The sequence below is a fragment of the Ceratotherium simum genome, chromosome 21 (assembly GCF_057802395.1).
Source record: "Ceratotherium simum simum isolate JZ-2026a chromosome 21, ASM5780239v1, whole genome shotgun sequence".
Taxonomy (NCBI): domain Eukaryota; kingdom Metazoa; phylum Chordata; class Mammalia; order Perissodactyla; family Rhinocerotidae; genus Ceratotherium; species Ceratotherium simum.
Window position 1 is genome coordinate 3,867,040 of NC_141920.1, and position 27,185 is coordinate 3,894,224.

General features: G+C 35.0%; 1 protein-coding gene across 2 annotated transcripts in view; it reads left to right on the plus strand.

The window, feature by feature from the left end:
• SYCP2 (synaptonemal complex protein 2) overlaps positions 1–27,185 on the plus strand; it is a 78,547-nt gene that overhangs the window by 4,124 nt on the left and 47,238 nt on the right. For both annotated transcript variants that reach the window (XM_087445046.1, XM_087445047.1), the window contains exons 2-14: positions 9,331–9,392; positions 10,369–10,512; positions 11,333–11,461; positions 12,261–12,365; positions 12,688–12,712; positions 14,775–14,860; positions 15,727–15,812; positions 16,080–16,114; positions 16,972–17,114; positions 17,192–17,244; positions 18,494–18,539; positions 19,086–19,181; positions 23,151–23,211. In XM_087445046.1, the coding sequence (XP_087301172.1) occupies positions 9,369–9,392; positions 10,369–10,512; positions 11,333–11,461; positions 12,261–12,365; positions 12,688–12,712; positions 14,775–14,860; positions 15,727–15,812; positions 16,080–16,114; positions 16,972–17,114; positions 17,192–17,244; positions 18,494–18,539; positions 19,086–19,181; positions 23,151–23,211 (1,033 nt within the window). In that variant the 5' untranslated portion in view covers positions 9,331–9,368. The remainder of the gene's footprint in view (positions 1–9,330; positions 9,393–10,368; positions 10,513–11,332; positions 11,462–12,260; positions 12,366–12,687; positions 12,713–14,774; positions 14,861–15,726; positions 15,813–16,079; positions 16,115–16,971; positions 17,115–17,191; positions 17,245–18,493; positions 18,540–19,085; positions 19,182–23,150; positions 23,212–27,185) is intronic.

Below are 27,185 nucleotides of genomic sequence, written 5' to 3' on the forward strand. Positions count from 1 at the left end.
ACACATAAGTTTTATCTTTCCTAAAACACTGGAATTTTAGTGCCTTGCCAAAAAAAAAAAAAAATTGTATGATGGTACCTCAGCTTTGGTGGCACGGTTGTGTGTCTTTGAGAAACTGAAATATGATCTTTTATGCCAGGTCAGTATTACATATGAAGAAAGCTCTAGGGGAATGTGGGGGATGGGACAGTTATTCTGCTTCTCTTACAGTGCTTATTGGATCCCATGTATGGAGTAATTAGTGTGTGTCTGCCTCCCCGAGGATTGTGACCCTCACCCAAGTACAGAGCCTTGCACACAAGGAAACTAGTATTTATTGTGTCCTCTCTTACTTGCTTTCCCACAGTGCTAGATGCTGTACGTATTTGATTTCATTTTATTCTGAAAATCACACTACCTGGTAGATAATATCCCCATTTTCTTAGCTGAAGAGAATGAAGCTCAGAGAGGTTTAAGTAATTCACCTGAAGTCCCACAGCTGGTAAGCAGCAGAGTCAGCATGCAAACCTACCCCGTGCGCTTTGCCATGTGATAGGAGGTTCCCAATGAGTGCTTGTTAAATTTAACTGGAAGCCCAATTCTGACGATGATTGATGCAGTTTTTAATCTAACACCATGTGGTAGTTTACTGACGTTTAATAAATAATCCCTATGCTTTCTGAACATGTGAGATGGTAATAAGGGCTCTAACATTTTTCTTCTCTCTACTAAAAAGTGGCAAGGTGAGAAATCACTACTTCTAATTTGTGAAGTGCTTGTCCGCTGTGTCATTTCTGAATTGCTTGCAGATTTTACACAACAAGCATCCATCGCTTTTACCATTTAAACTGATACTTTTAATAGAAACATTCTAAAAAGCCTGGGAATACATTGTTGATGATTCTGCTCAGTGCCACGCCTAGATGGCCTCATCTTTCTGTTCCCCGGAGGTCTCGGGTCCTGTCTGATGGGGGCAGCACCAGCTTCAAGGAACCCCGGGGGCTGGGTAGAGGGTTGGGCGTGACAGGGCGTGGCAGTTTGGTGGGCGGGACCGGGGCGGGGCGAGTCCAGGGAGGGGCGTGGCGCGGGCGTGGCGAGCCTGGGAGGGGCGTGGCGTGGCCGCACGCAGTGGGCGCCTCTCTCAACAGAGTCGGACCCTCGAGTCCTCGCAGGTTCGGCTGCGTCCCGGGTCTCTGCGGCCCCGTCCAGCCCTCCTGGGTGGTTGTGGAGAACATGGGGGTCTCTCTGGGCGCGCTGGCGCCCTCCGGCCCTTCCGGCTCGCGTCCTTCGAGCAGGCAGGCCGGGCCCCCTCAGGCTCGGCTGCTCCACAGGAAGGCGGGGCAGGGGAGGGCAGGGCGGGGACGCCGGCCTTCGCGGCGGGGCCTCCGCCCTGGCGAGCTCAGGGGTCGGGGTCGGGTCGCGGCGGGGCGGCATCGCGCTTACCTGAGGCCGGAGCCTCGGGCGGCCCCGGCGCCGGCGACCGGGGCGAGGGGCGGGGCCTGGCCGCCGGCGGCGCTGATTGGACACGGGGCTGACCGCACGCGGCGCCGATTGGACGCGCGCTTCCCGCCTTCCGTTGGGCGCCTGAGGCGCGGCGGCGGTGGCTGAGGCTGGGGGACGCGGCGGTCTGGGCGGCCCGGGGCTCGACGCAGAGGCGCCTCCAGCGGGCAGGTGGAGCCGGCGCCGGGCGGGCTTCTCTGACGGCGGGGCGCGGACGGAGGCGGCGGCGTCGGGCGGGCGAGCGGGCGGTCTACCGTTGTGGAAACAGCCGGGCGGCCGCGGCGGCGCTGAGGGGGCGGACTCGGGCCGGGCCGTGCGGGCCCCGCGCCGATCGCGGGCGAGGGGCGGGGGGGCCGGGGGCGGTCAGGAGACGCCGGCCGGGGCGGGGACGGCAGGGCGGCCGACGGGAGCGCGGGCGGTGGTCGCGGTCGCAGAGCCGACGCGGCCGCTCCGCCGGCCCCTCCCGCGCTCCCGGGTCAGCGCTGGACACGGGGTCGCCGCGGGGAGGGGGCCGTGGCGTTCGGCCTCGCCGGCGCCCTGCGGCCGTAGGGAGAACTGGGTGCCGCACGTGTGCCCCCGCGGTGTGTGGTCGTCTGCCTGTGCCCCTGCTGCCCGCGGTCCCGGCGCGGCGAGCAGAGTACGGCGGGTCCGTGCCGAGTCTCAGGGGCGGAGCCGTTACAGGCGTTCGGTGACAGTTGTGTCAACACGTTGGCCGTGGCGGGGGCAGGCGGCGTTGCTGGCGCTGACGCTCGGAGAGGTTAGAGCTCTGAGGGCGCGGAGGGTCTTGGCGCTGATCCTTGCTGCCTGCAGCCGTTCGGCTGCGGGGAAGAAGGGTGCGCCTCCCCGTCCAGCAAGTCCTTGGGTGTCTTGTGAACCGTAGTCGTTTTATCCGCCCGCGTGCACACGGTCTTCTTCCCCGGGGTCTCCGTTTTCCTGTAGTAGACCAGGGCTCCAAGCCTGCTTGGCGGACACGAAACCCCACTCTTCTCGAAGAATCCTCATTGCGTGCTGCTCTCCTGGCCGTTCTCCTGTTCCTTGTTCTGTTGCGGAGGGCTGCATAAGCACGTGTGAACCTGCTCACTCGCGGTGGTGGCAGGATGAGTGTGTCGCCTCTGTTTCCGTCTGGACTTAGCCTTCCCTTTCAGTGGCAAACGTGCGGCTTGTTTCATGGACGGAGCTCAGTTTGGGCTCTCTTGAAGCCAGCCTGCATCCAGCCTTGCAGGGAGGGAGGAGTCGTTGGGTGGCTTCCTATAGTTTCCTTCCTTTAAAAAAATCTGCCCGTGAGGTGCCAATTAGTTTTCCTTCTCCTTGGCTGGCTTCTTGCACAAAAGTAGGCTAGGAACTAAACCATCTTGTTAGTTCTCTGTGCCTCCTGGCCGTAAGTCAGTCTTCGTGCTCTGTTTCATGTCCCAGAGTACTTGGTAAAATACATTTAAATTCAAGTTGTCTTGTTGTGAGGGCAGAAAAGCATAATGTAATAGGCGGGCCTGCCCCACCACATGCTGGCCCTAGGGAAAGAGTACAAACGGAGACCCTACAATATATTTTCGGTATTTAAACTTTATCAAGTTTTCAAATTGTGAATTAAAATGTTTAGCCTTCAATTTCACAAATATATCTTCATTGCAACAAAATAGAAAAATATGTGTAAAGCTGTTATTTTTATGACTGAGAGTTAGCAGATTATCAAAGATAACTGAGTGCATTTATTGTGGATATTTGATGATGGACTGGTGAATTTTGGATAAGTAATAAAATAACCTATTTAATTTATAAATTAGTATATAATCCATAAAAGTTTTTTTCATTTTAGCAAAATCAGTAAATATATTATAATCAAGACTTTTACTTATTTTGTGTTTTATTGATAGTGTGATTTAACGATTAAAACAATATGTAATTGTATTCCAGATATACTAACTTGAGCATATATTCATCCAAAACATGAAATAAGTGTAAAAAATAAAGTATTTTTCCTTTAAAATTTTCTGAAATGTTAAAATTCTCTTGAAATTAAGGTAAAATACAAATTATTAATGAATATTAATCTTAAAAACTGTTTTAACAAACTGAAATTATTTATTTTAGAATAATTAGATCTTATTAAATATTTTTATAAAAATGAACTTAGTCACCATTCTAGTATTTGCTTGCCATCTAACTACCATTGTCAAGAGTCCATGTCGTGTTCATGCAGTTTATGTCTAGATCTACATCTGTACAAATTAAAGAATAATATGTGTTGCCTAGAACTACAGAATGTTCCTCAGTCACCATGTGCAACTGTTGCAAATACTGTGCACTAAATTGGGAGTACTTCCAGAGCCACAAGTTGGAATACAAAGAGAAACAAGAAAATAGACATTTGGCACTATTAGGAAGCAGTTCTTCATTATACAAGGGTCAACTGTATTCTTGATCTGCTAAAGGAAGGATTTGACAGTTAGTGGCATTGCTCCTACCTGGGCACTTAGATTGCTCAAATTCTACCTCCATTCTGAAGCAGAGACTAAAATGTTTGTATCAGCACAACTTACAACCTTCTCTGCATTGTTTCGGCCTCCCCTTGAATTCTTTAAACTTTTTCTTTTTTTGTGGGAGATTTCTAACATATACAAAATAAACAGAATAGTGTAATTAACTGCAGTTTCCTTTCAAAAGTATATGCAAGGAAAGTGTTTCTCCGGGGTCTGAAGGGTGTGAGTTATGAGAGTGAATGTGTTCACGGTAATAGGATTTGCTGGATCAGTACTGAGTGCTGGATTCTGAGTGAATAGATTCTCATGTGTTCCTTAGTAAAATTATGTGTGTGCGTGTGAGAGAGAGACGATGTACAAAAAGTTCACATCTTTTTATTCTTTGTGCTTTTATGTATTAAATCCTTCTGTATTGCAAAGTCATAGAGATATCCTCCTGTATTTCCTTCTAATAGTTTTTAAACATTTATATTAGGTAGTTAATTCATCTAGAGTTTATTTTTGTGAATGCTAGGAGGTAGAGATCTAATCTTATTTTTTTCCATATGATGAATCGATTTTCCCAATACCATGTATCAACTAATTTACCTTTCCCCCTCTGATCTGCAACATCTTCTTACTCGTATATGAACTTCCAATATATGCTAGGGTATGCATTTGGGTTCTGTTTTGTTTTATTGATCCATTTGTCTATTTCCTTTTATTAATACTGTTTTTTTAGTAATTGTGACTTTGTAATATGTTTTAACATCAAATAGTATGGTTCTTCCCTTTGTTTTCGAATAGTATTTTTGCTGGCTATAGAATTCCAGTTTGCAGTTTTTTTCTTTCACCACTTTGTAATTTCTTTTTTGGTAGTGTCCTTGTCTGGCTTTGGTATCAGGGTAATCCTGGCTTATAAAATGAATTTGGAAGTATTCCTTCCTCTTCTACTTTTTGGAAGAGTTTAAGAAGGATCAGTGTTCTTCAGATGTCTAATAGAATTCACCAGTGAAACCATCTGACCCTGGACTTTTCTTTACTGGGAGGTTTTTGATTAGTGATTCAGTCTCCTTACTAGTAATTGATCTGTGCAGACTTTCTATTTTTTCATGATTCAGTCTTGGTAGGTTGCATGTTTCCTCTAGGTTCCATTTCTTCTACGTTATCCAATTTGTTGGTGTATAATCATTCTTAGTAGTCTCTTATGATCCTTTGTATTTCTGTGATATCAGTTGTAATGTCTCCTCTTTCATTTATGATTTTATTTATTTAAGTCCTCTCTCTCTTTCTCTTGGTAACTCTACCTAAAGGTTTGTCTGTTTTATCTATCTTTTAAAAAAACCCGCTCTTAGTTTTATTGATCTTTTCTATTGTCTTTTTAGTGTCTATATCATTTATTTCACTCTGATCTTTGTTAGTTTTTTCCTTCTACTAACTTGGGGCTTAGTTTTTTCTTCTTTTTCTGGTTCGTTGACGTGTAAAGTTAGGTTGTTTATTTGAGATCTTTCTTTTTTCTTAATGCAGGCATTTATTGCTGTAAACTTCCCTCTTAGAACTGCTGTTGCTGCATGCCATGTGTTTTTGTTTCTATTTTCATTTGTCCCAAGATATTTTTTGATTTCTCCTTTGATCTGTCAGTTGTTTGGGAACATGTTGTTTAATCTCCACATACTTGTGAATTTTTTGGTTTTCTTCTTGTAATTGACTTCTTTCATACCATTGTGGTTGGAAAAGATGCTTATATGATTTCAGTCTTAAATTCATTAGGACTTATTTTGTGGCCTAACCTATGATCTATCCTGTAGAGTGTTCCATGTCTGCTTGAGAGGAATGTGTAGTTTGCTACTGTTGGATGAAATGTTTTGTATATGTCTGTTAGGTCCATCTGGTCCAATGTATAGTTTTAAGTCCACTCTTGCAGCACTTTAAAGAAGATATTTTTCTAAGTATTCTGGCTTTTGTAGTTTCTATTGGTCAGCTATCAGTCTTATTGATGCTGCTTTAAAAAGTAACCTGTCTTTTACTCTCTGACAGCTTTTAATATTTTTGTCTTTGATTTTCAGCAGTTTTCTATGGTGCATGTAGGTATGGTTTTCTTTTTCTCTTCCTGCTGGAGCTCATAGAGCTTTTTGAATCTCCAGTTTGCTGTCTTTTATTGGGTTTTGGAAATTCTCAGTCATCATTGCTTAGATATGGCTGCTTCTGCCTCATTCACTGTCTCCTCTCCTGGGCTTCCAGTTACACATATATAGGGCTTCATAATTTATCCTCTGTATTCTTGCTCTCTTCTGATCTCCTCCCCCCGCATATTTTTGTTTCTCTTTGCTTCATTCTGGATATTTTCTTCTGATATAGCTCCTGTTTCTCTAATTTTCACTTCATCTGTATCTAATCTGCTATAAAGCCCATTCATTTTGTTCTCAATTTTATTATTGACTATTTTTGTTTCTGGAATTATTTGGTTCTTTTTCAAGTTTTCTGTGGCCTTCCTTACCCCCCACCCCAGTTTCCAGTTCTTTGCCAAAATTCTCAGTCTTGTTTTGTAATCTTTATGTACTCAGTACTCATAGTTACTTTAAAACATTTGTCTGATAACTCTGCCTTCCGGAGGTCCTGTGGGTTGGTTTCTTTTGGCTAGTTCTGCTGTTTCTCACCTTTTAATAAATTTATCCAAGTCTATGAATTGCACTTTAAGTATTGCTTTGGTTGCGTCCTATAGATTTTTATATGTACACATTTTGTTATTCACTTAAATATTTTGTCATTTCCATCTTTTTATACCCCACGGACTATTCAAATATATATATTTTAGTTTCCAAATGTATAGGAAGTTTGAAGCTACCTTTGTAGCGGATTTCTACATTTAATGCATTGTGAGAACAGGGTATTGATTATGTTGATTCTTTTGCATGATTTTATTTGTTTTTGTTTTTGCTTTGGTGACTTAAGATTTTCTCTTTTATTCTTATTCAGAAATGTCCTCACAATGTGTCTAGATGTACTTTTTCTTATTTATCTTCTTTGGGATTCAGTGGACTCTTTCAGTTTTGGGATATTTATATTTATTTTAGGAAAGTTTTTGGCTCCTATTCAACTTGCCACCTCACTTCTCTTTTTTAGTTTCTGGAAGTTTCTGGAATTCTTATTGGCTAGATGTTGGAATGTCTGCATCTCTCCTTCATATCTCAACTTTTTCTTCTGTATATTTTATCATTTCATTCCTTTGTGATATTCTGGATCATATCCTCAACCTGGTCTTTATATCCCAAGGAATGTTCCCTCCTGAAGACAGCTACCCCTCTAAGCTTTCAGGCCTATGATAGTGGCAGTGGTGTATGCTCAGGGTTCTCTAGTCTACATTGTTCCTATTATGGTTTCTCATTAATACCCCTGTTGGTTGCTGACCTCCAATACTTATTTCTTACCTCCATATTGAATTAATACTTTTCCTTTTTTTTTTTCTGTTTTATATCTATGATCAAGCTTTTATACATATATATATGATATAACATTCTCAAACAGGACCAGGCTAAACTTCCATCTTCTGAGGTTAATGAAGGAAGAGTGAAGCCAAGTAGAAAACAGACAAACCCCTTCTTGGGAATTGGGGAGACAAAGAACGAGTCCCTGCATTTCCAGTATTTTCTGGGTCAAATCTCTCTGAGTCAGGCAAAATGATGAAATTACTACCAACTATCTAGAGATCCTGTAATCATTGCTGCTGTACTGGAATTCCCAGCTAGCCACAGATCTAGAATCACCCCTTTAATATTTAAGCCAGAACAGACAAACACAACCGGATGGGGCAAAAAACACAGCTAGGCCCTGGGTATATTTGGATGGAGCAGCTGGACTCCTAGCTGCTAACTGCAAAGGTTGGCCTTGGTTATTTCATTTCCCTCACAATAACCCAAGCCCACATTTTACTGATCCCATGTTTTAGACCCCACTTACCTGCATTTTGGCAAGAATTTACTGTACTTTTTAGAATGTATATAAGTATAAATTACAAATAAAACTAAAGTCTCCCTTTGACAAATAGCCAATTACAGTTCTTTGTAACTCCCTACTCCTCCTCCCCAGTGAGCTGACAAACACTCCAACTTCCTGAGTGGTGTAAGTGAATGTCTGTGTCTCTACACACAGACACATAAATATGTATATACTTATATACACCTAGAGATAGAATCACAGTTTCTTTCTTTCACGTAAATGACGTTATACTGTATCATTTGACAATACGTTTTTAATGACTTAAAATGATTTGACTGCAAATATCTAAAATTCTGGTTCATTTTATTTAACTGTTATGTTCACAAAATTATATACCACATATTATTTATTCATGCTTCACCCTCCCTCCCATTCCCAACTCCCATCTAAGGGCTTTTGAATTTTGCCAAACAACACTGCAAAGACATCTGTAGACTTGGCTCCTTATGCACATAGAACAAATCTTTCTCTGGAGATCAGATTTTTTTTTCCCCTAGAGTTAATCTTTGGAAACGCAAGAGATTTTTTTTACTCATCCCTTTTGTATGCCTTATATGTATGTCCTCATTGGCAATTAAGTTTCTATACTAGCACGTCTGCAAGAAAGTAGACTATGAATAATGCTTCTTGTTGTCTTATGGATACACAGTCCTATATTCCTCTTGGATTAATTAATTAATTGCCTCTCTATGTTGGATTCCCTGGTGATTCTGTTACAAAGGTCTTCATAGTACAGATTATTTTTAAATTATACTAGTCATGATGTATAGGAAAGATGGTATTATTTCTTTTCCTTTATAGAGCCAACCTCCAGATTGCATTTGGAAATGTTAATGCTTTTGTTAAGATTGTAGATGGTGCTTAATGTAACCCTATTATTTCCTGTTTCCATTCTCCTCTGAAGGGAAAATGTGCTTAGGTTATCTTTTCCTTGCTCCTTTCATTGCATATTTGTATGTACTCATATATACTGTTTTTGATAATATGCTTGCACATTCTTCCCTTCTTAAATATTGTATTATTAGCCTGAATTTCATTTAGACATTAATTCAAGATTAGTTTTCTTTGTGTTCCCGAAGTTGGAACAAATAGAGCAGGAATGTCTGATGAGGGAGTTCCAGGTTTGTATTCTTTCACTAACTAGTTTTGTGACCTTTTGGCAGGACTTTTGACATTTCTTTAAGTAATCTATGAAAAGAGAAGGCTTGAGTAAATGATCTTCCGGCTTTCCTCCAGAAACTTCTTTGGCCAGATTCAAATGAGTAATTTCATAAACCGTGAGGAACTTGAAGAAACAATATGTATTGCCTTTGGTATAAGCAGCAATGCTTATTTATGTGTAAGATTTTTAAGCTGTAAACATATAGAAGATACAGAAAGTATATGTTTTCTTTTACAGGTGTTTCTTTTGTCCTACTTTTTTAAAATTAAGTCAAAATGCCAATAAGACCAGATCTCCAGGTATGTAGTCCTAGACCAAAAGGAAGTATTTTAATTCCTAAAATCACTTTTTGTTTATTTATAGGTACTAAGTGCTATACTTTTAAGAAAGACAAAACTTACTTATTTTTATGAAATGGTCAAGAGTAGAATAATTTAAATAAAAATGTTTTCCTTTCATTCTTTTCAATAGATTTGTTTTCAAAAGCTGTATTAAGAATATTTATAAAGTATTAAAGATGCTGATTATTAGACATACCTTTTACATAGAAAAGAATTATGCTATAATTCATGTATAACTTATGCCTGGATATTTTTATATTGAGGTTTAAAATTGTAAGATACTTGCATGTAGGTAAATAGTAAATTTTAATATATCTATTTAACCATGTATACAATTCACCATCAAGTCTGGTGATCAGACTGTAGTATGAAAATTCCTTGTTAATGGTGTTGTACTTTAATAACAGGGATGGCATATTTTGTAAAGCTTATAAATATATAATAAATAATAAATTTTATATATGTAGTGCTTAGTTATATTAGTTGGTATAGTTTCTAAAAAGTGCTTTTACCTGTCTTGATGCATTTTTTTTGTTGTTTTTACTATGTAAACCTCATTAAGATGTTGATAGATATGTTAGGGCTTTATCCATGGTATTAAGTATTAGTTACTATAAAGTTGATTTTACTTCTTTCATTAACAGAATTTTGTTGATTTCGACATAATAATGGCTTTCCAATAAAAGAAACGATGGAGAAAATTAGTAAAATATGTTTTTCCTATATAGAGTCTTGTTATTATCAAAGAAACTTAATCTCTAACTCCATTACTCCAAATTTAATAGTGGACGGATATTTTTTAATAAGTGAATTGATATTTTATAAACTCTTTTGAGAATTTGCATGTGAAAACAATTCTCAAGTTACTAGGATGCATAAGATGACTAATTTTGGTTTTGATTCAAAATATTTGTCATTAACTATATTTCTCTAGCAGTTGGAAAAATGCATTGATGATGCTTTAAGAAAAAATGATTTCAGACCTTTGAAAACACTTTTACAAATTGATATTTGTGAAGATGTGAAGATTAAGTGCAGCAAACAGTTTTTCCACAAGTTGGATGACCTTATGTGCAGGGTAAATATTCATTTTTGTTGAATTATTGTTAAAATTATTAGCTAGCACTCTACTTTCTAGGAAGAAGTATTCCATTGGAAGAAATAAATAAAAAGGCTTTGGTAAACTCGCTTATAATTATATAAGTAAATGCTTATTTCACTGCTTGCTAATTTTTTTTTTTTGAAGAGTTCCACGTAAAATATTAGACTTGTTTTCTGAATAAAATATACAAAAAGCTGTGTTTATGCAGTGTTACCGTTATTAACTGTTTATCTAAACTGGGGAAAAATAGTTTACCTGTTTGAAGTTTAAACAACTTGCTCTATTTTTTAAAAACCTATCAGCATATTCTTTATGTTATGTGGACAATGCTTGGTGCTTGCAAAAATAAAACAAACAAATAAACAAAAATCATCCAAAACGTTGGACTTGATTTATCATATGTAAGGCATTTTTATACATGAGAAAAAGTGATTATTGACAATTTCCCCCAGTATCTGAGATTTGTGATGAATCTAAAAGATTGAGTAAAAATTTCTTGTATTCGTTAGTTGAATACATAGAGCTTTTTAGAATGGAAGGTAACTGATTCATTATATCATAGCCTAAAATTTCTTAAATTTATACAGATCTCCATTTTTGTACTGAGTTTGTCATTCACTGGCTGGGTGGCTTTAGGCAAGTTGTTTTTTTAAACCACACTTTTTTCTTTTGCAATATGGAGATTATGGTAACAGCTAACTTTCAGGGTTTGTGAGGATTATAAAGCTCCTAGCACAATGCCAATTCCATACTATTTTGTGTTTACAGTTGTTTAAATGTATACTTTTCATTTCAGGAGCTTAATAAGAGGGATATCCAAACTGTTTCAATAATTTTGGTTACTCTTGGAAGATGTGGCAAAAATATCAGTGTATTGGGGCAAGCTGGACTTCTGGCTATGATAAAACAAGGACTAGTCCAAAAGATAAGTATAGAATATGTACCATATTCATATGAGGGAAATATGATTGAAGGTATACTTTCTAATAAATGATTCAAACTGTTGAAAAATAAATATGAGAACTTTATATAAAACTTTGAGATAAAATAAATATTTTTATAATCTGTGGTCGATGTTACAAAGATAAAGATCACAAGGAAACTCTCTACACAGGCTCCTTGATGGTCATGTGAATGTAAGGTCACAAGACTCCTAAGACCTTTACTTGCTTTATTTTCTCTTTAGCTCATGTTAATCACTATTTAACTTGTTATATTGTTTATTGTCCGTCTCCCATGCTTGAATGTAGGATGTTGATTTTTGTCTGTTTTGTTCATTGTCGTATGCCCAGCACTGAGAACAGTGCCTGGGACATAGTATGCACTCAAATATCTGAGTTAATTAATTCAAGTAAAATAATACCAAAACTTTTCAAATAGTAACGATGCCAGAATAATATAACTTGTGATGATAATTTATTTTCATTTATTATATGAATGTTTCTGAACTAGGAATTTGAAGGGGGAAATAAAGATATTCTACCTGGAATTAGGATTAACATCATCCATTCCCATCTAAACAATGGGAAAATATAGTGTTACCAAAAAACAAAAACAATGAAAATGTTTAAAAGCATAAGCTTATTTTAATATAATACTGGAATTTTTATCTTTGTTGTTTCTTTATTCCTAGGTTTACTGTTAATACAAAGATAGATAAATACATTCTTAAAATTATTAAAATTTAATTCAAAGTAACTAATATATACATTTCTTTTTTTTACATGGTTGCTTGGTTTGAAAAATCCAAGGAAATTATTCTGAGTCAAGAAAATTCAAAAGATGAAGCTGTTATAAATATGATAGAAGACTTATTTGATCTTTTGATGGTAAAACTCACATTAATTAACTGATGTTGTAAAGCATGTGTTTATTTAAAAAACAATTTGTATTCTTTATGCCCTGAGCCTAAAAGTCACTAATAGATTGGTTAATCACTTGGTTGAATTAGTCTGTTCAGATTGAATAAAGTATGTATCCTGATTAATATAATTAAATAATTAATAAATAAAAGTTAAATGATAATAATAAATGGTGAGTTAATAAAAGTTAAATGGTGCGTTTAAATGTAATCTGTTATATTAATACTATTTGTAATGGTTTATAATATAAGATAGTAAATTATAAATCAGATATTCACTTTCTTTTCAGGTCATACATGACATCAATGATGAAGGTATAATAAACATTTTATTTCTATTGGAACAATAATTTGCTGTTAGAGTTTTAGAATAATTTTGCAATTCTCATAGTATTGTCCTAATATGAGGAATTCATTATCTAATTCAGGAATTGACAAATTTTTTCTGTAAAGGGCCAAACAGTAAAATTTTAGGCTTTGTGGGCCAAGAAAAAAAAAAATCGAGGATATTATGTAGGTACTTACATTAACAAGAAAGAAAACAAATTTACACAAATGTTTTATTGACACAATTCAAAATATAATAATTGAGTGCAGTGTTTTTGTAATACAGGTCTACTAATGTGGAGAGTAGCGCTCTTTTTTGAGGGGGTGACATTTCACTTAAAGTTCAAAGTTAGTGTTTGCTGTTATCAAAATTGATTGCAAATGTTCTTTTGTTCATGCTTATCTGTAATGAGATTTTATGTATATTGCATTTAAAAATGTCTTTTCATGCAAATAATGCCAAATACTGATATCACTTCATGAGCATGATTTTTAATTGAGCATATTCATCACTTGGAAAGCACTTATGGAATTATATTAGCTTCTTAATATTTGCCTTTTAGAATGTCATTGCATTGCAGATTGATCACTTTCAATTGAAGGTTAGATGGAAGCTCCTCAATTGCACAGTAAAATCGATTTTGAAATATGGAAATTTCCTTTGCACTTACATCCATGTCCAAAAATTCTGCTGGACCTGTAGTTGGAGCTTGGAAAAAAATATATTCTTAGTTCCATTAAAGTGACCCCCCCGAAGTATAAGTTTCTCATATAGGCACTATTTTGCCTTGTAATTTTGGATTGAATTCGTTAAGAAACATTATCGACTCTGCAGCCCAACCTAATTACCAAAGCCATTCTCTGGTAGCTGATGATGGCTAAATTCATGAGAGTGAATGAAATTCACCTTGACACTTCTGGTTCAATAAAGCATGATAGATTCAAATATTTCCATACAGTACCTGATGATGAATAATACAGCCTTACAGAAATGGGCAGTGGGTCAGATTTGGTTCGTGGGCCATAGTTTGCCAACCCTTAATTTAATGGAATAAAATTTTCAACAGTACACTGAGAACATAGAACATGTTACAACTCATCCTTTCGCTGTGTCTAGCCAGTGTCTTGTGCCAAGCAATCAATCCAAGTTATTTTATCTCCTTGTGGCTTGAGGAAGAATTACCTACGAATTGTTTATAAATAAAGGAACAGCTATTTGCTGCCTTCAGAGCCAAAAAATTTTAAAAGATCCATTGCTGTTTATTTCAGTAATAGTTAATGCTACCTTTTCATTGATTTCTTTGGAATTAACATAACAATCGAGTCTAAGTTCTTAAGTTTTTAGAGGAGAAAACAGTCCTAAAGCACCAATGATTATAAAGTGATCCGGCTAGTTTTTTTTTTTTAAGTAAATCTTTATATCTTTTCACTTAATTGAGTGATTTTTTTTTTCTTTCGATGTAGTCACTTTGGAAAGTTGTACATTTCTGTTGCAGTGGTGCCATTATTTAAAATTATTTTTAAAATTTGCTTTACGTAATAGCACATGGAAAATTCCTCTGAGTATATTTAGTATTGAGAAGGCTTGTCTTTTGAGAATAGGGTTAACTTGTAGAAATAGATAAAGTCATTTACATCTTCATGAGGTTGAGTGGTGTTTGATGGCCATTATGGAATTGTTGAGGTATGACTATAAATTAATGAGACCAGTTTTCATAAAAACCTCAAAATAGAAGTTTCCACTTTTGGGCTGTATTTATTTCATCCAAAAAAGTAATACTGCCTTATATGCTTGAAAGCTGAAGCTGGATCTGGGGTTATTCTTTTGCCAGAATTAAGATCTCCCACATCTGTTGAATGGTGTGTTTTCAAAGCCACATGGCGTGTTAGTGACAGAACCAGGACTGAATTTCATGCTTCCTGAGCCCAGGCCAGTTAGTGGGACTTCTGAACTGAACTAGTACATCCTTTCCGTTAGCTCATATATGAAGATTGCCATTTAAAAGAATTTAAAATACACATTTATCAATAATTTAACACTTTTATCCAGGTAAAAGACAAGTAGTGGAAAGTTTCGTACCCCGAATTTGTGCCCTGGTTATTGACTCAAGAGTGAATATTTGTATTCAGCAGGAGGTAAAGTCATTTGTTAGATTCTCTTTTAAAATCTAAAAATGAGAAAGTGAAGAAAATTTGGTAGCAATTCATCAAATTGAATAGTTATTTTATTTTGGCATTAAATTATCATGCAGTATATTTCTGTTGTCTTAATTTATTACCTGATATAATGAATATATTACCTAAATATTTATTGAAAATTCATAACCATATGGGTTTATGTGTACATATAGTTCATATGAAAATAAATTATAGGGCCGGCCCTGTGGCTTAGCGGTTAAGTGCGCGCGCTCCACTGCTGGCGGCCCGGGTTCGGATCCCGGGCGCGCACCAATGCACCGCTTGTCCGGCCATGCTGGGGCCGTGTCCCACATACAGCAACTAGAAAGATGTGAAACTATGACATACAACTATCTACTGGGGCTTTGGGGGAAAAATAAATAAATAAAATTAAATTTAAAAAAAGAAAATATATCATCCAGATATTAGGAGTTCTTAAGTATTTAAATACTAAAAATAACCTGTATTAGTGTATATTTGTGTGTACATGTGTATAACTATAAGAAAAATATTAAAAGGAATATTTTTTCCTTAGTTCTTATAATAGAGTAATAATAAACATAGGTCATTGCAAAGAGTATAACTTCTTTAAGTACAGGAATCATAGTATATTCTATTTTTGATAATCCTATGTTTTATGTTTTTTTGTATTCACTATTTTACACTTTATATTCTTTCATCCATCCTTCTCCATTTATTGCATAAAATGCTGTGATTAAGAAAAACAAAGGCTTCCAAGTTTATGTACCTACAATATTTCTCTAAATATTTAATGTTTCACTGAATATATAAAGTTAATGGATTATCTTCTTTTTCTTTTCTAGACTCTAAAAAGAATGAATGCTATGCTTGACAAAATGCCTGAAGATGCCAGGAAAATACTCTGTAACCAAGAAATGTTAATTCTCATGTAATAATTTGTACTATATTGCTTTAATTAGTGGTTCAAGTCAAGAATTTAAAGGATGTTTTATAAGGCAATAAGGCAACCATGAGTTGCATTAATAATTAAAACTGAGAAAAAATTGTAGGTTTCTAACATGATGTATGGATATATTTTCTGCAAAAGTGATGCTAGCCAATTGTAAATTTTAGTGAAGTTTTTTTCCCCCAAACATATGGGCTTTCTATTTAATTGATACTAGTCTAGTATATAATCTGTTATTTTGATTCACAGGAGTAGTATGGGAGAAAGGATTTTAGATGCTGGAGGTAAGTATGTTTTTCAAAATGTTCGTATTTGAAATTATTCCAAATTTATTAATAGAATATAATATCTCTTTAGTCAAAATAGTATTAACATTGTAATGTAGTGAGATTAGTGAAGGAATTATAAATGGCACAATCAAGCAATTTTAATTACTTTAATAAGTAATTAAATGATAAATATCTGTGGGACTAAAATAATAATTAAGAATGACAATAGGAGTTGTCAAAAATAATTTGTGCCTAATGGTAGATTTATGAATAATAACTTAATTTTCCAATAGGTGTGAATTACTTTTGCTAAGAAATTCTCAAATGGTATTTTATGAAATTATGAGGTTTAGTATTCTTGGGATTGAAAGATTCTTTTTAAATAAACGTTTATTAAAAGAACTCAAATTTTCTTTCCTAAGTTTCATATGAGAAAATTTTGATGTAGTGATTTACATATAGAATAAACCACTGGTTTAAAGTTCTTTGGAATAACTGTAAACATCATATTACACAAAAGGAAAACAAAGATTCTGTGATTTATAGACTATTGTATGAGTTATTTTGCAATTCACAGCTCTAATAATAGTGGAATGGCAGAGCTTTGAATATTTAGGAGTTTCTTTTAAATATCCTTTTTTAAAAAAATTTTCAGTACTTCTATTTTATTAAACTTGTTATTTGGGCTGTATTCATTCCTGTAATGATGAGATATTTCTAATCCATAGGAAGAAAATGGCAAAAAATCAGTAAATTACACTAATATTTTCCTTATTTCTCTTGCTTATTCTAAAACCTTATAAAATATATTGACTTTTATAAACTCTTAATTTTCATAATTTCAGATAATACATTAACAATTTTTTTTTAAGATTATGATTTACAAGTAGGTATCGTAGAAGCTTTATGTAGAATGACCACAGAAAAACAAAGACAAGAACTGGAATGTCAGTGGTTTTCAATGGATTTCATTGCTAATGCATTTAAAGGAATTAAAGACTCTGAATTTGAAACAGTAAGTAGTATAAAAATAAATTCATAACAATTTCTTTAAGTTACTATGCTTTTTTAAAGTCTCTTTTTTTAAATTAGGATTGCAGGATATTTCTCAACCTTGTAAACGGCATGCTTGGAGACAAGAGAAGGTAAACGTAATGCAGCATACAACTATTTACTGATACAGAAATGAGCCCAAGAGGGAGCACACAATGTTGAACCTTTAATAATGTAACTTTATGCTGTTATGTTGGAGCGTAAATGTACATGGATATTGAAAACAATATCTTACCGTAACACCATTTAGTAAATTACTGCACTGGTAGGCTGAAATAATCTTCCACTGGTCGTATTTTGCTTTGTACTTTTTAGAGGAAAAAGTGTATTTTTATTTAATATTGATTAATAACTTTGAATGTCTGAAGTTGGTTTACCATATTTCAGAATTGCATATATGTTGTCATAAGTTTAGTATTTGAAGAATAATAAAAATCTAGGTATAAATATTACTTGAACTACTTCCTTTATCCACATACTGGAAAAAAATATATAGCAAATAAAAATCATCTTCTTTTATAATTAACATACTGTATAGATGTTCTTTCTGAGCTCCTTTAATCTCAGGAATGGGCATAAAAGGATGGGTAATGTAAATTTTTATCACTTTTGATAATGCCAAAAGAACAGTATTTGCAGTGCAGTGCCTGGTACCTTATTGATGCTCAGGACACATTGGATGAATGAGTTCACTTTTACTTTACTTACTAAGAAAATAAAAGATAGGGTGAAGGTTAAGTGTAAGCAGTCATACTATTTGGATTTGAATCATAAGTTTCCCTCTTCCTATTCTAACATTGGGCAATTTATTGAACCTTAGTTGACTCAGTTTCCCTAGCTGTAAAATAATACTAATAATACCTACCTCATATATTTAGTTGTGAAGATTAAATGAGATAGTTATATGCTGAGTGCTTATAATGGTATCTGACCAAGAAAGCATTCAGTGAACTCAACCATTTTTATTAGCAATATTATTGACTTATACTCTTTTTTCCCCATCTAAGTCCTATGGGAATTTCCATTGTACTAATAGTATACGCTAAATTAGGAATCTCTGCTCGTAGTCAATAGCACAAAAAGTAGTTTGGTACTATCACTTTAGTTAAAATGGTAGGTTGAGTAGTATCCTTAGAGTAATATGCTTTTTCCTACAGAAACAAATTTCCCTTAAACTCTTATTTTTAAAAAATAATAAAGAAGGAGATATGATTTTATCTAAATTGTTATGACCACTGCCTGATTTCCTTTTGATCCTGGGCATGATTTCTGTGGCTAGTCAAGTTTATGCTATAAAGTCTTATTAATTTTTTCTTTAACTCAAGCTATTTTTAATTTCAGGGTCTTTACATTTCCTTGTTTATCAGCATTTCTTGATAAATATGAGGTAAGTTTTAAATTAAACATATGTTGTTTTAGTTATTGGATGAATTTTGGTAGAAGGGTCAAGTGAATTATAAGTTACAAATTGACAAGAACATTAAAAATAGTGATAATTAGATCACAAATACAGCTGGTCTAGTGTTCTGTATCTAAGAAACATTTAATGAAGTGGCATATTTGTAGCCAAGGATAACTGAAATACAAAACTTGTACTTGAAATTTTCTTCTGTTTCCTTAATCAAGCCCATTATTGATTTATCACTCATGAATATATTCCAGGTAATATTTTCAACCTTTATTTGCACTTCAAATATTTCTGATTCCTTGGAGCTAGATAATTTCTGTGTAAAATATTAAAGCAGCATTTATTCTGATTGTTTCTAAATTGACTTAAATGTTATACTTCCCTGTTCTTTATCTTCTCTCACCTTCCAGCTATACTCTTTTCTTTAAAAAAAAAAAAACACTTCAATGATGACTATAACATCATTTTTCTCTTGTCACTCTTAAAAGCATAGTGTATGCTTGTTTTATATGTTTATTTTATTAGCTGCAAATACCATCAGATGAAAAACTTGAGGAATTTTGGATAGATTTTAATCTTGGGAGCCAGAGTCTATCATTCTACATTGCTGGAGATAATGATGTAAGTTTTATTCCCTCTGTGCCATTTTATATGTATGTATATGTATATATAAAATGTCTTAATTCAATTTAAGAATGTGGGCTTCTTTGTATATTTATTTTTCTAGCTGGTTTAGTAGATTTCAGTGTTAGCTCTAGTAGTTTTGATTAGCATGGTAACCTGTCAAACTAACTGGAAATGAAAATTTTCTGATGTTTTATTGCAGCAGAAAAATTAATGTTAAATTTTAATACTCATTTTTGAACATAAGCTCTTCAGAAATAAATTTCATGTTAATGACAGATAAATTTTAACATTCTTGTGGACATTCACTTCATTCACATGAAGTGAATTGAATCTAGAAAAGACAACAGTTACTCAAATACAGAGGCACTCAGTTAAAAATAACATTAACAAATAATAACAAATGGTCTTACCTTATTCATTCATAAAACATTCTGTTTGAAAATAGTGAAGGATTGATTCTTATGATAGTATTTGGAAGTGAATTTTAATTCTTTTCTGTCTGTGCTGTATTATAGCTATATTTAAACCTTCCAACCAGATGGTATATTTTCTACTGACCTCTTTTTAACCTGAGGAAAATTCTTGAGCCATTGTTTCCAAATAGCTACCACTTAATATTTTGTACGTTGGCATACTTCTAGCTCAAACTGTGTAGTGACTTTGCCAAAATCTGAGTAAGAGTTGGCCTTTATTTACTTAATCTAATTGTGGTTGGTGATATTATAATGAGGCTTTGGTCTCTTTAGTCTGTCTCTTGTAAAATCCTGCTTTTTTGTTCCAGGTAAACTATAGATGAACATTAACCAAATATCTCTTAGAATTTCTACATACCTTTATTTATTTTTACTTTAGGATACCTTTTTAGAATGCCTAATTAAAATTGAGTTCCAGATACTAGCGCTGTTTCTCAAGGGCAGTGACAGTTTTCATTAGTGTATTTATTCCTGCAGGGTTTGTAGGAGTATTTTTAACTGGATTTTCTTCAGGAACTGGACTTTCATTTTGGGAGAAGAGGATAGAATACGATTGATGTAGTTCCTGATTGCATTCAGTTTGGTCTAATGGATGATTCAGACAAGAAAATAAGCAATTATAGTATTATAAATGATAGGGATAGTATAAAATGCATTTGTAAGTATTAAATGCCTACTATGTTCCAGATACTGATCTAGAAATGCTGGGAGATTCTTCTTCCCAAAAAATGTATTTAATCCCCTGGATTTCCATAGCCGAAGTACATTCTCCCTATATTCTCTCTTACTCTCCTAGAAGCCATTCTCCATATGGTGGCTGCTTAAAACCCTTCTTTTGCCTCTTTAATATGGCATATGAGGGTCTTTATGATCTGGCCCCTGGCTGTTTCTCTGACATCTCAGACCATTCTCTATGCTGACTATGTTCCAGCCACATTCAGTTTTTTCTATTCTTCTAACAAAGATCATGCCCATTTCAGGGCTTTTTACTTGCTGGTTATTCTGCCTGGAAACCTCCTGCAGATCTTTGCATCTTTAGTCCTTCCCATTTGGATTTCAGCACAAATATCGCCTCTTTATAGAGTAACCTCCCAGCCACATTATATCACATTGTCCTGTTTTATTTCCTTTATATTAGTTATTGCTACTTAAAATCGTTTTGTTTATTTGTTGTTTGTTGTCTGGTTTCCCCTCACAGAATATAAGATTTATGAAATCAAGAGCCTGTCTTTTCTCATTTATAGCTATTCAAGGGCTCATATTTATTACAAGAATGAATAAATAGACTATTCAAAGGACTTAAAGATATAGCAGTATGGTTAGTGCATAGAGTGCAAAGGAGATTGGAAAGAAATAAGGCAGTGTGGAGCCAAAGAAGGATTATAAGTAGGAGGTAACATCAATTCAATGAATATTTATTAAGAACTTACTATGTGCCAGATATATGCTAGGCACTGAGGATCACATTCATGTAAAAGATTCTTCTGGTGAGGAGAATGGATTAAAAAGGGACGAGACCAAAGGCAGTTAAGAGACTTTTGCAGTAATGCAGGTCAGAAATGATGGTGGTATGGTTTTGGAAAGTGATGGTGGGGATGGATAGAAATGGATAGATTACAGAAAAACTTGAAAGGAGGTAGAAATGAGCAGACTTGATGATCTGTTTGTAGTAAATAGAGAAAGGATTTATAAAACTTGTGTAACTGGATGAATGGGGGATGCTGTCACAGGAGATAAGTTTTATATGGGAAAAATGATGAGTTCAGCTTTGAATTTTTTGACTTGGAGATACTTGTAGGTTATTCAGCTGAAGATATCTGGTAGGCAGTTAGATATATTGGTCTGAAGTTCAGGTAAGAGAACTGAGCCATAGATAGAGATTTAGAAGCTATCTGTATATAGATTATAAAGAAAACCATGGGATTTAATGACTGCCTAGATGACATAACTGTGAAAACACAAATTTATACAGGATAGGTAGACCAGACTCTAGCCTAAAGGATACTTGAAGAATCAGCTAAAAGAGAACAAATTAAAAGGATATCATGTTATGGAGAGCAAAGGAAGGGTGTTTTTATGAGAGGAAATGATCAACACTGTCAAAACAAATGTTAAAATAAAAACTGATGATCCGTGAAAGAGCATTTTGACTTAAGCAGTGAGGGTTTAGGCATTCCTGGAAAGTTGAAATATTTGTAGAGGAACTAAAGACATCAAGTTAAGGGAAAGAGCACAATAGTAGCCAAAGTGAGATGTGAATTCAAGGGAGGGTTTATGTTAGGTACTTTATTTTAAGAATAAGAACTTTTTAAAATTGATGGCTGGGGTGATGGAGAGATTGCATAAAAGATTGAGGTCAAGAGGAAGAGACTGTAATGGAGGGAGAGTAGAGGGTGAAGATGAAACAAGATGGACAGAATATGTCAGTAACTGTTGAAGCTGGGTAAGGGCATATTTTGGGTTTGCTATACTATGATTTTTTACTTTAAAAAAATCTGTGAAAATTTATATAATATAAAAATTTTTTAAAAGAAGTGCAGTGAACCAGGTGCCTCCATGGATGAGGAAGAGTCACTTCGAAGTTAGTAGGTGATAACAACCAGTAGGGATAGAGTATGCCAACTGGCATATGCCTCAAGGGAGCAAGTTTTTTACACACAGAGAAATGTGAAGCTGCTTAAAGCATTGGGGAGAGAAGAGGATACTAACCCTTCCCTCCTGACCCTGAGGTTTTGAAGTGTGGGAGAATTAGCACCTTAACAGGAGAGGGCCATAGTGATAGTGGTACCCTCAGAGTATAGTCTTGTTTCAATTAAGGCAAAGAAGTGGAGGGAGTTAGTGAGCAGATTGAGGAGTTAGGGGAATTTCTATGGAATGAGTTGTCCTTAAATAACAAAAGAATTAGATCTATTTTCCTCACAAGATTACGGGAAGATTTTAGGATCCTATCTTTTAGGAATGGTGTCTAATTTTTACTATGACTTTTTTGTGAATTCAGTATTATTTTATTCAGTTATACAAATTTTCAATGAAAATACTTGGAAGTGGAAAACGTTTTAGATTATTATTTATGTGCGTTCAATGTTTGAATCTAAGGACAATCAATCAATGAGTGAAAATTAAGGAGTGAGTATGATTTCACAAAACATTTCAAAGGAAGAAATGACAGGATTTGGTAACATTTAAAAAAAGGATATCCTCTAATAAATGGATAGTCATTCTTTTTTTGGTTAAGAATAGAAAACCATAAAATTACTCAATACCACCATTTCCTTTTAAGAGTGAACAAGTAGATTAAATGTGACATGTTTAGTATATTATGCAGTCAATTGATGGAGCAAGAAAAGTGTTATATCAACTGGTTAGTTAGGGATACTTAGTAAAAAATAACCTATATTGTTTGTATAACTTAAAAATGGTATTTAAAGAGACTTTAAAGCAGGGTTAAATTATTATTTATTTATGGTCAAAACCTGTTTTTAAATTTAAGGATCATCAGTGGGAAGCAGTCACTGTGCCTGAGGAAAAAGTACAGTTATACAGCATTGAAGGTATTAAACTTGTTTTCTGTAATTCCCTTCTTGATTCTTATATGGAGTATAAGTTGCATGCTCTCAGGGAAAATAAAATAGAGTAATGAAAGCAAAATCAACATTTTCATATGGTCACATTCATAAATTTGATACTTCAAAATCATCAAATTCCCTGACCTCACATTTCCCCCCCATATCCCAGCTCCATCCTATACTTATTTCCTTCTCTATCTAGCCTAAAACCCATGATCGGTCACTTTCTTGTAAATATGTTCAAGACTCTTGCCATCCCATCCTATTTGTTTGATGAGATCCAAACGTCTAGTTTCTCCACTCCTATAGGTGGAATTGCATAACACTGCAGGACAAAATCATACAACTTGGCAGACTGGTACCACTACAAATTCAGATATCAAGACATATTTAGTCAGTTCAGTGGGTATATAGCTCATGATAGGTTTTATATGCATTTTCCTAATGGCCAGTGAAGTTGAACACTTTTTCATATGCTCAGTGGCCATTCATGTATCTTCCTTTGTGAAGTGTCTGTTTAAATATTTTGTCCATTTTTTACTGGAATGTCTTTTATTATTAAGTTTTTGTGTTCCTACATATCCTGGATACCAATTCTTTGACAGATATGTATTCTGTGAGTATTTTCTCCCAGTCTGTAACTTCCTTATTCATTTTCTTAATGGTATCTTTAATGAGAAGTTTTTAAATTTGAAGTCCACTTCATCAATTTTTTTCTTTTATGGTTATTGCTTTGTGTAACCTAAGAAATTTTTTACTACTACCAAGTCACAAAAATGTTCTCCTATTTTTTCTTTAAAAACTTTGTGGTTTTAGCTTTTATGTTTAGGATTATGACCCATCTCAAATTAATATTTGGTCATAGTGGATATAGGAGTTGAGGTTCATTTTTTCATATGGATATGCAGTTATTCTAGGACTATTTGATGAAAAGGCTTTCCTTTCCCCACTGGATTTCATTGGTTCCCTTGTTGAAAATCAAATAACAGATATAAATACAGGTCTATTTCTTGATGCTGTAGTCCATTCCATTGACCCATTTGCCAGTCCCTGATCCCGTATCACACTCTTTTAATTATTGTAGATTTATAGTTAGTTTTGAAGTCTGGTAGTGTAAGTCTTCCAACACTGTGGTTTTTTCAAGACTGTTTTGGAAATTCTAGATCTTTTGAATTTCCGTATGAATTTTAGAATTGGCTTATCAGTTGCTGCAAAAAGCATGGTAGAATTATGATTGAGATTGTATTCTGATATGGGGAGAAATAACATTGTAACAATAGTATTTAAGTCCATGAACATGGTATATCTTTCCATTTATTTAGGTCTTTAATTTCTCTCAACAATGTTTTGTAGTTCTCAGTGTAGAAGTCTTATACATAACTTTGGTGAACTTATTCCCAGGGCTTCAATCTTACATTATATGACTGTAAATAGAATTGATCTTTAATTTCATTTTCCAGATTTTTTCTACTGGTATATAAAAATACAATTGACTTTGAAATACTTATCTTGTATCCTACAATCTTGCCAAAGTCACTATTTAGTTCTGGTAGTTGTAGTATGGATTCCTGAGGGTATTCTTGGTAGTCAGTCATGCTGTCTGCAAACAGACATATGGTTTTACTGTTTCTTTTCTGATTTTTATGCCCTCCCTTATTAACTAACTTCCTTCCTTCTTTCTTTCCTTCCTTACTTCCCTTTTCTGTCCTCTCTCCTTTCCTTTATTCTTTCCTCCCTTTATTCTTTCCTCTCTCCCTTCCTTTATTTCTACCTTTGCCTTATTGCAATGGCTAGAACCTCCTGTACAATATTGAATAGAAGTGGCAAAAGTGGTCATCTTTGTCTGCTTTGTAATCTTTGCTTAGGGAAGAACGTTCAATATTTGACCATTAAGCATGATGTTAGCTGTAGGTTTTTTGTAGATACCTTTCATCATACATGAAACCATCATGGCAATCAAGTTAATTAACATATCCATCACCTGCAAGTGTTCTTTTTGCTCTTATTAATCTGTCCATCCCTTGTCCTACCCCATCTCCAGGCAATCACTAATGATTTCTCTACCATGGATAAGTTTACATTTTCTAGAATTTATATAAATGGAGCCATACAGCACGTAGCGATTTTTGTCTGGCTACTTGCTTTCAGCACTGTGTGTGTGTGTGTGTGTGTGTGTGTGTATTTTAGATTCAGCCATGTTACATATGTCAGTAGTTTATTCCTTTTATTGCTGGGTAGTATTCCTTTATATTTGTTTATCCATTCACCTGCTGATGAGTATTTGCAATGTTCCCAGTTTTTAGCTATTATAAAATGCTGCTGTGAATATCCGTGTGTAATTATCTGTGTGGATATATGCTTTTGTTTCTCTTGGATAAATACTAAGGAGTGTAATGGCTGTGTCATACCATAGATATATGTTTACCTTTTTCAAAAACTTCCAAAATGTTGTCCAAAGTGGTTTTATCGTTTTACATTTTCACCACCAGTGTGTAAGAGTTCCAGTTGTTCTACATCCTTGCCAACACTCCATATCGTCAATCTTAACCTTCTTGCCTTATTGCACTGCTTAGAACTTTCTGTACATTGTTGAATAGAAGAGAGCAGACATCTTTGCCTAGTTTCTGATGTTAGAGGAGAAAGCATTCATTTTTTTTTGTCACCATGAAGAATTTATGGTGACTGCTTTTCATATATGTCCTCCATCAGATGGAGGAAATTGTCTTTATTCCTGGTTTGCTGCTGAGAGTCCTCCTTGATCATAACCAATGTTGGATTTGGAGAAATGCTTTTCCTGCATGTATTGATATCATATATGGTTCCTTAATAGAAATATATTGATTTTCAAATGTTAGACAAACTTTGAATTCTTGGGATAAACCCCAGTTGGTTGTGATATATTATCCTTTTATATATGATTGGAGTTAATTAGCAAAATTTAGTTAGGAATTTGGTATTTCTATGTTCTAAAAGGTCTGTAGTTTTCTTGTAATGTCTTTCTTTCTCTCTTTTATAGTTTCAGAATCAGGGCAATGTTACCCTCATAGAATGAATTGGGAAAGTATTCCCTAGTCTTCAGTTTTCGACAAGAGTGTATATAGAATTTATGTTGTTTCTTAAGTGCTTGACGGTATTTACCAAAGAAGCAATCTGGGCTTGCACTTTTCTTTGTTGAGAGCTCTTAACTACAAACTCAATTTACTTAATAGATAAGGGGTTTTTCAGGTTGTGTATTTCTTCTTGAGTAAACTTTGGTAATTTGTGTCTTTCGAGTAATTTGTCCATTTCATCCATGTTGTCAAATTATTGGCTTTATAAAGTAGTTTATAATGATTCTTTATTCTGTTGTTACTGTCTGTAGACTGTAGTGATGGCCCCTCTGTCACTACTGATATTGATAACTTGTGTCTTATCTTTTTTTCCTGACTAGTCTGATGAGAAGTTTATCAATTTTATCGATATTCTCAAAGAACCAGCCTTTGGTTTCATTCACTTTTCTGTGTTGTTTTTCTATTTTCAATTTAATTGATCTTTGCTCTTATATTTATTATTTATTTTCTTCTGCTTGCTTTAGTTTTAATTTGCTGTTCTGTTTCTAGTGTCTTGGGGTGGAAGCTGAGGTTGTTCATTTGAGACCTTTCTTCTTTTCTAATAAGGGCATTTAGTGCTTTAAATTCTTCTCCTAAGTACTTCCTCAGCAGTATCCTGCAAATTTTGTGTTGTGTTTCCACTTGCATTAATTTGATTTTTAGATTTCTCTTGATTTCTTCCTTTTATATTTAAAAGTGTTTTATTTAGTTTTTATATATTTGATATTTCAGGGATATCTTCCTATTATTGATTTCTACCTTAATTTCATTGTTATCAGAGAGCATACTTTGTTTGATTTGAGAATCCTTTTAAATATATTGACACTTATTTTATGACCCAGAATATGGTCTAGCTTGGTAAATGTTCTC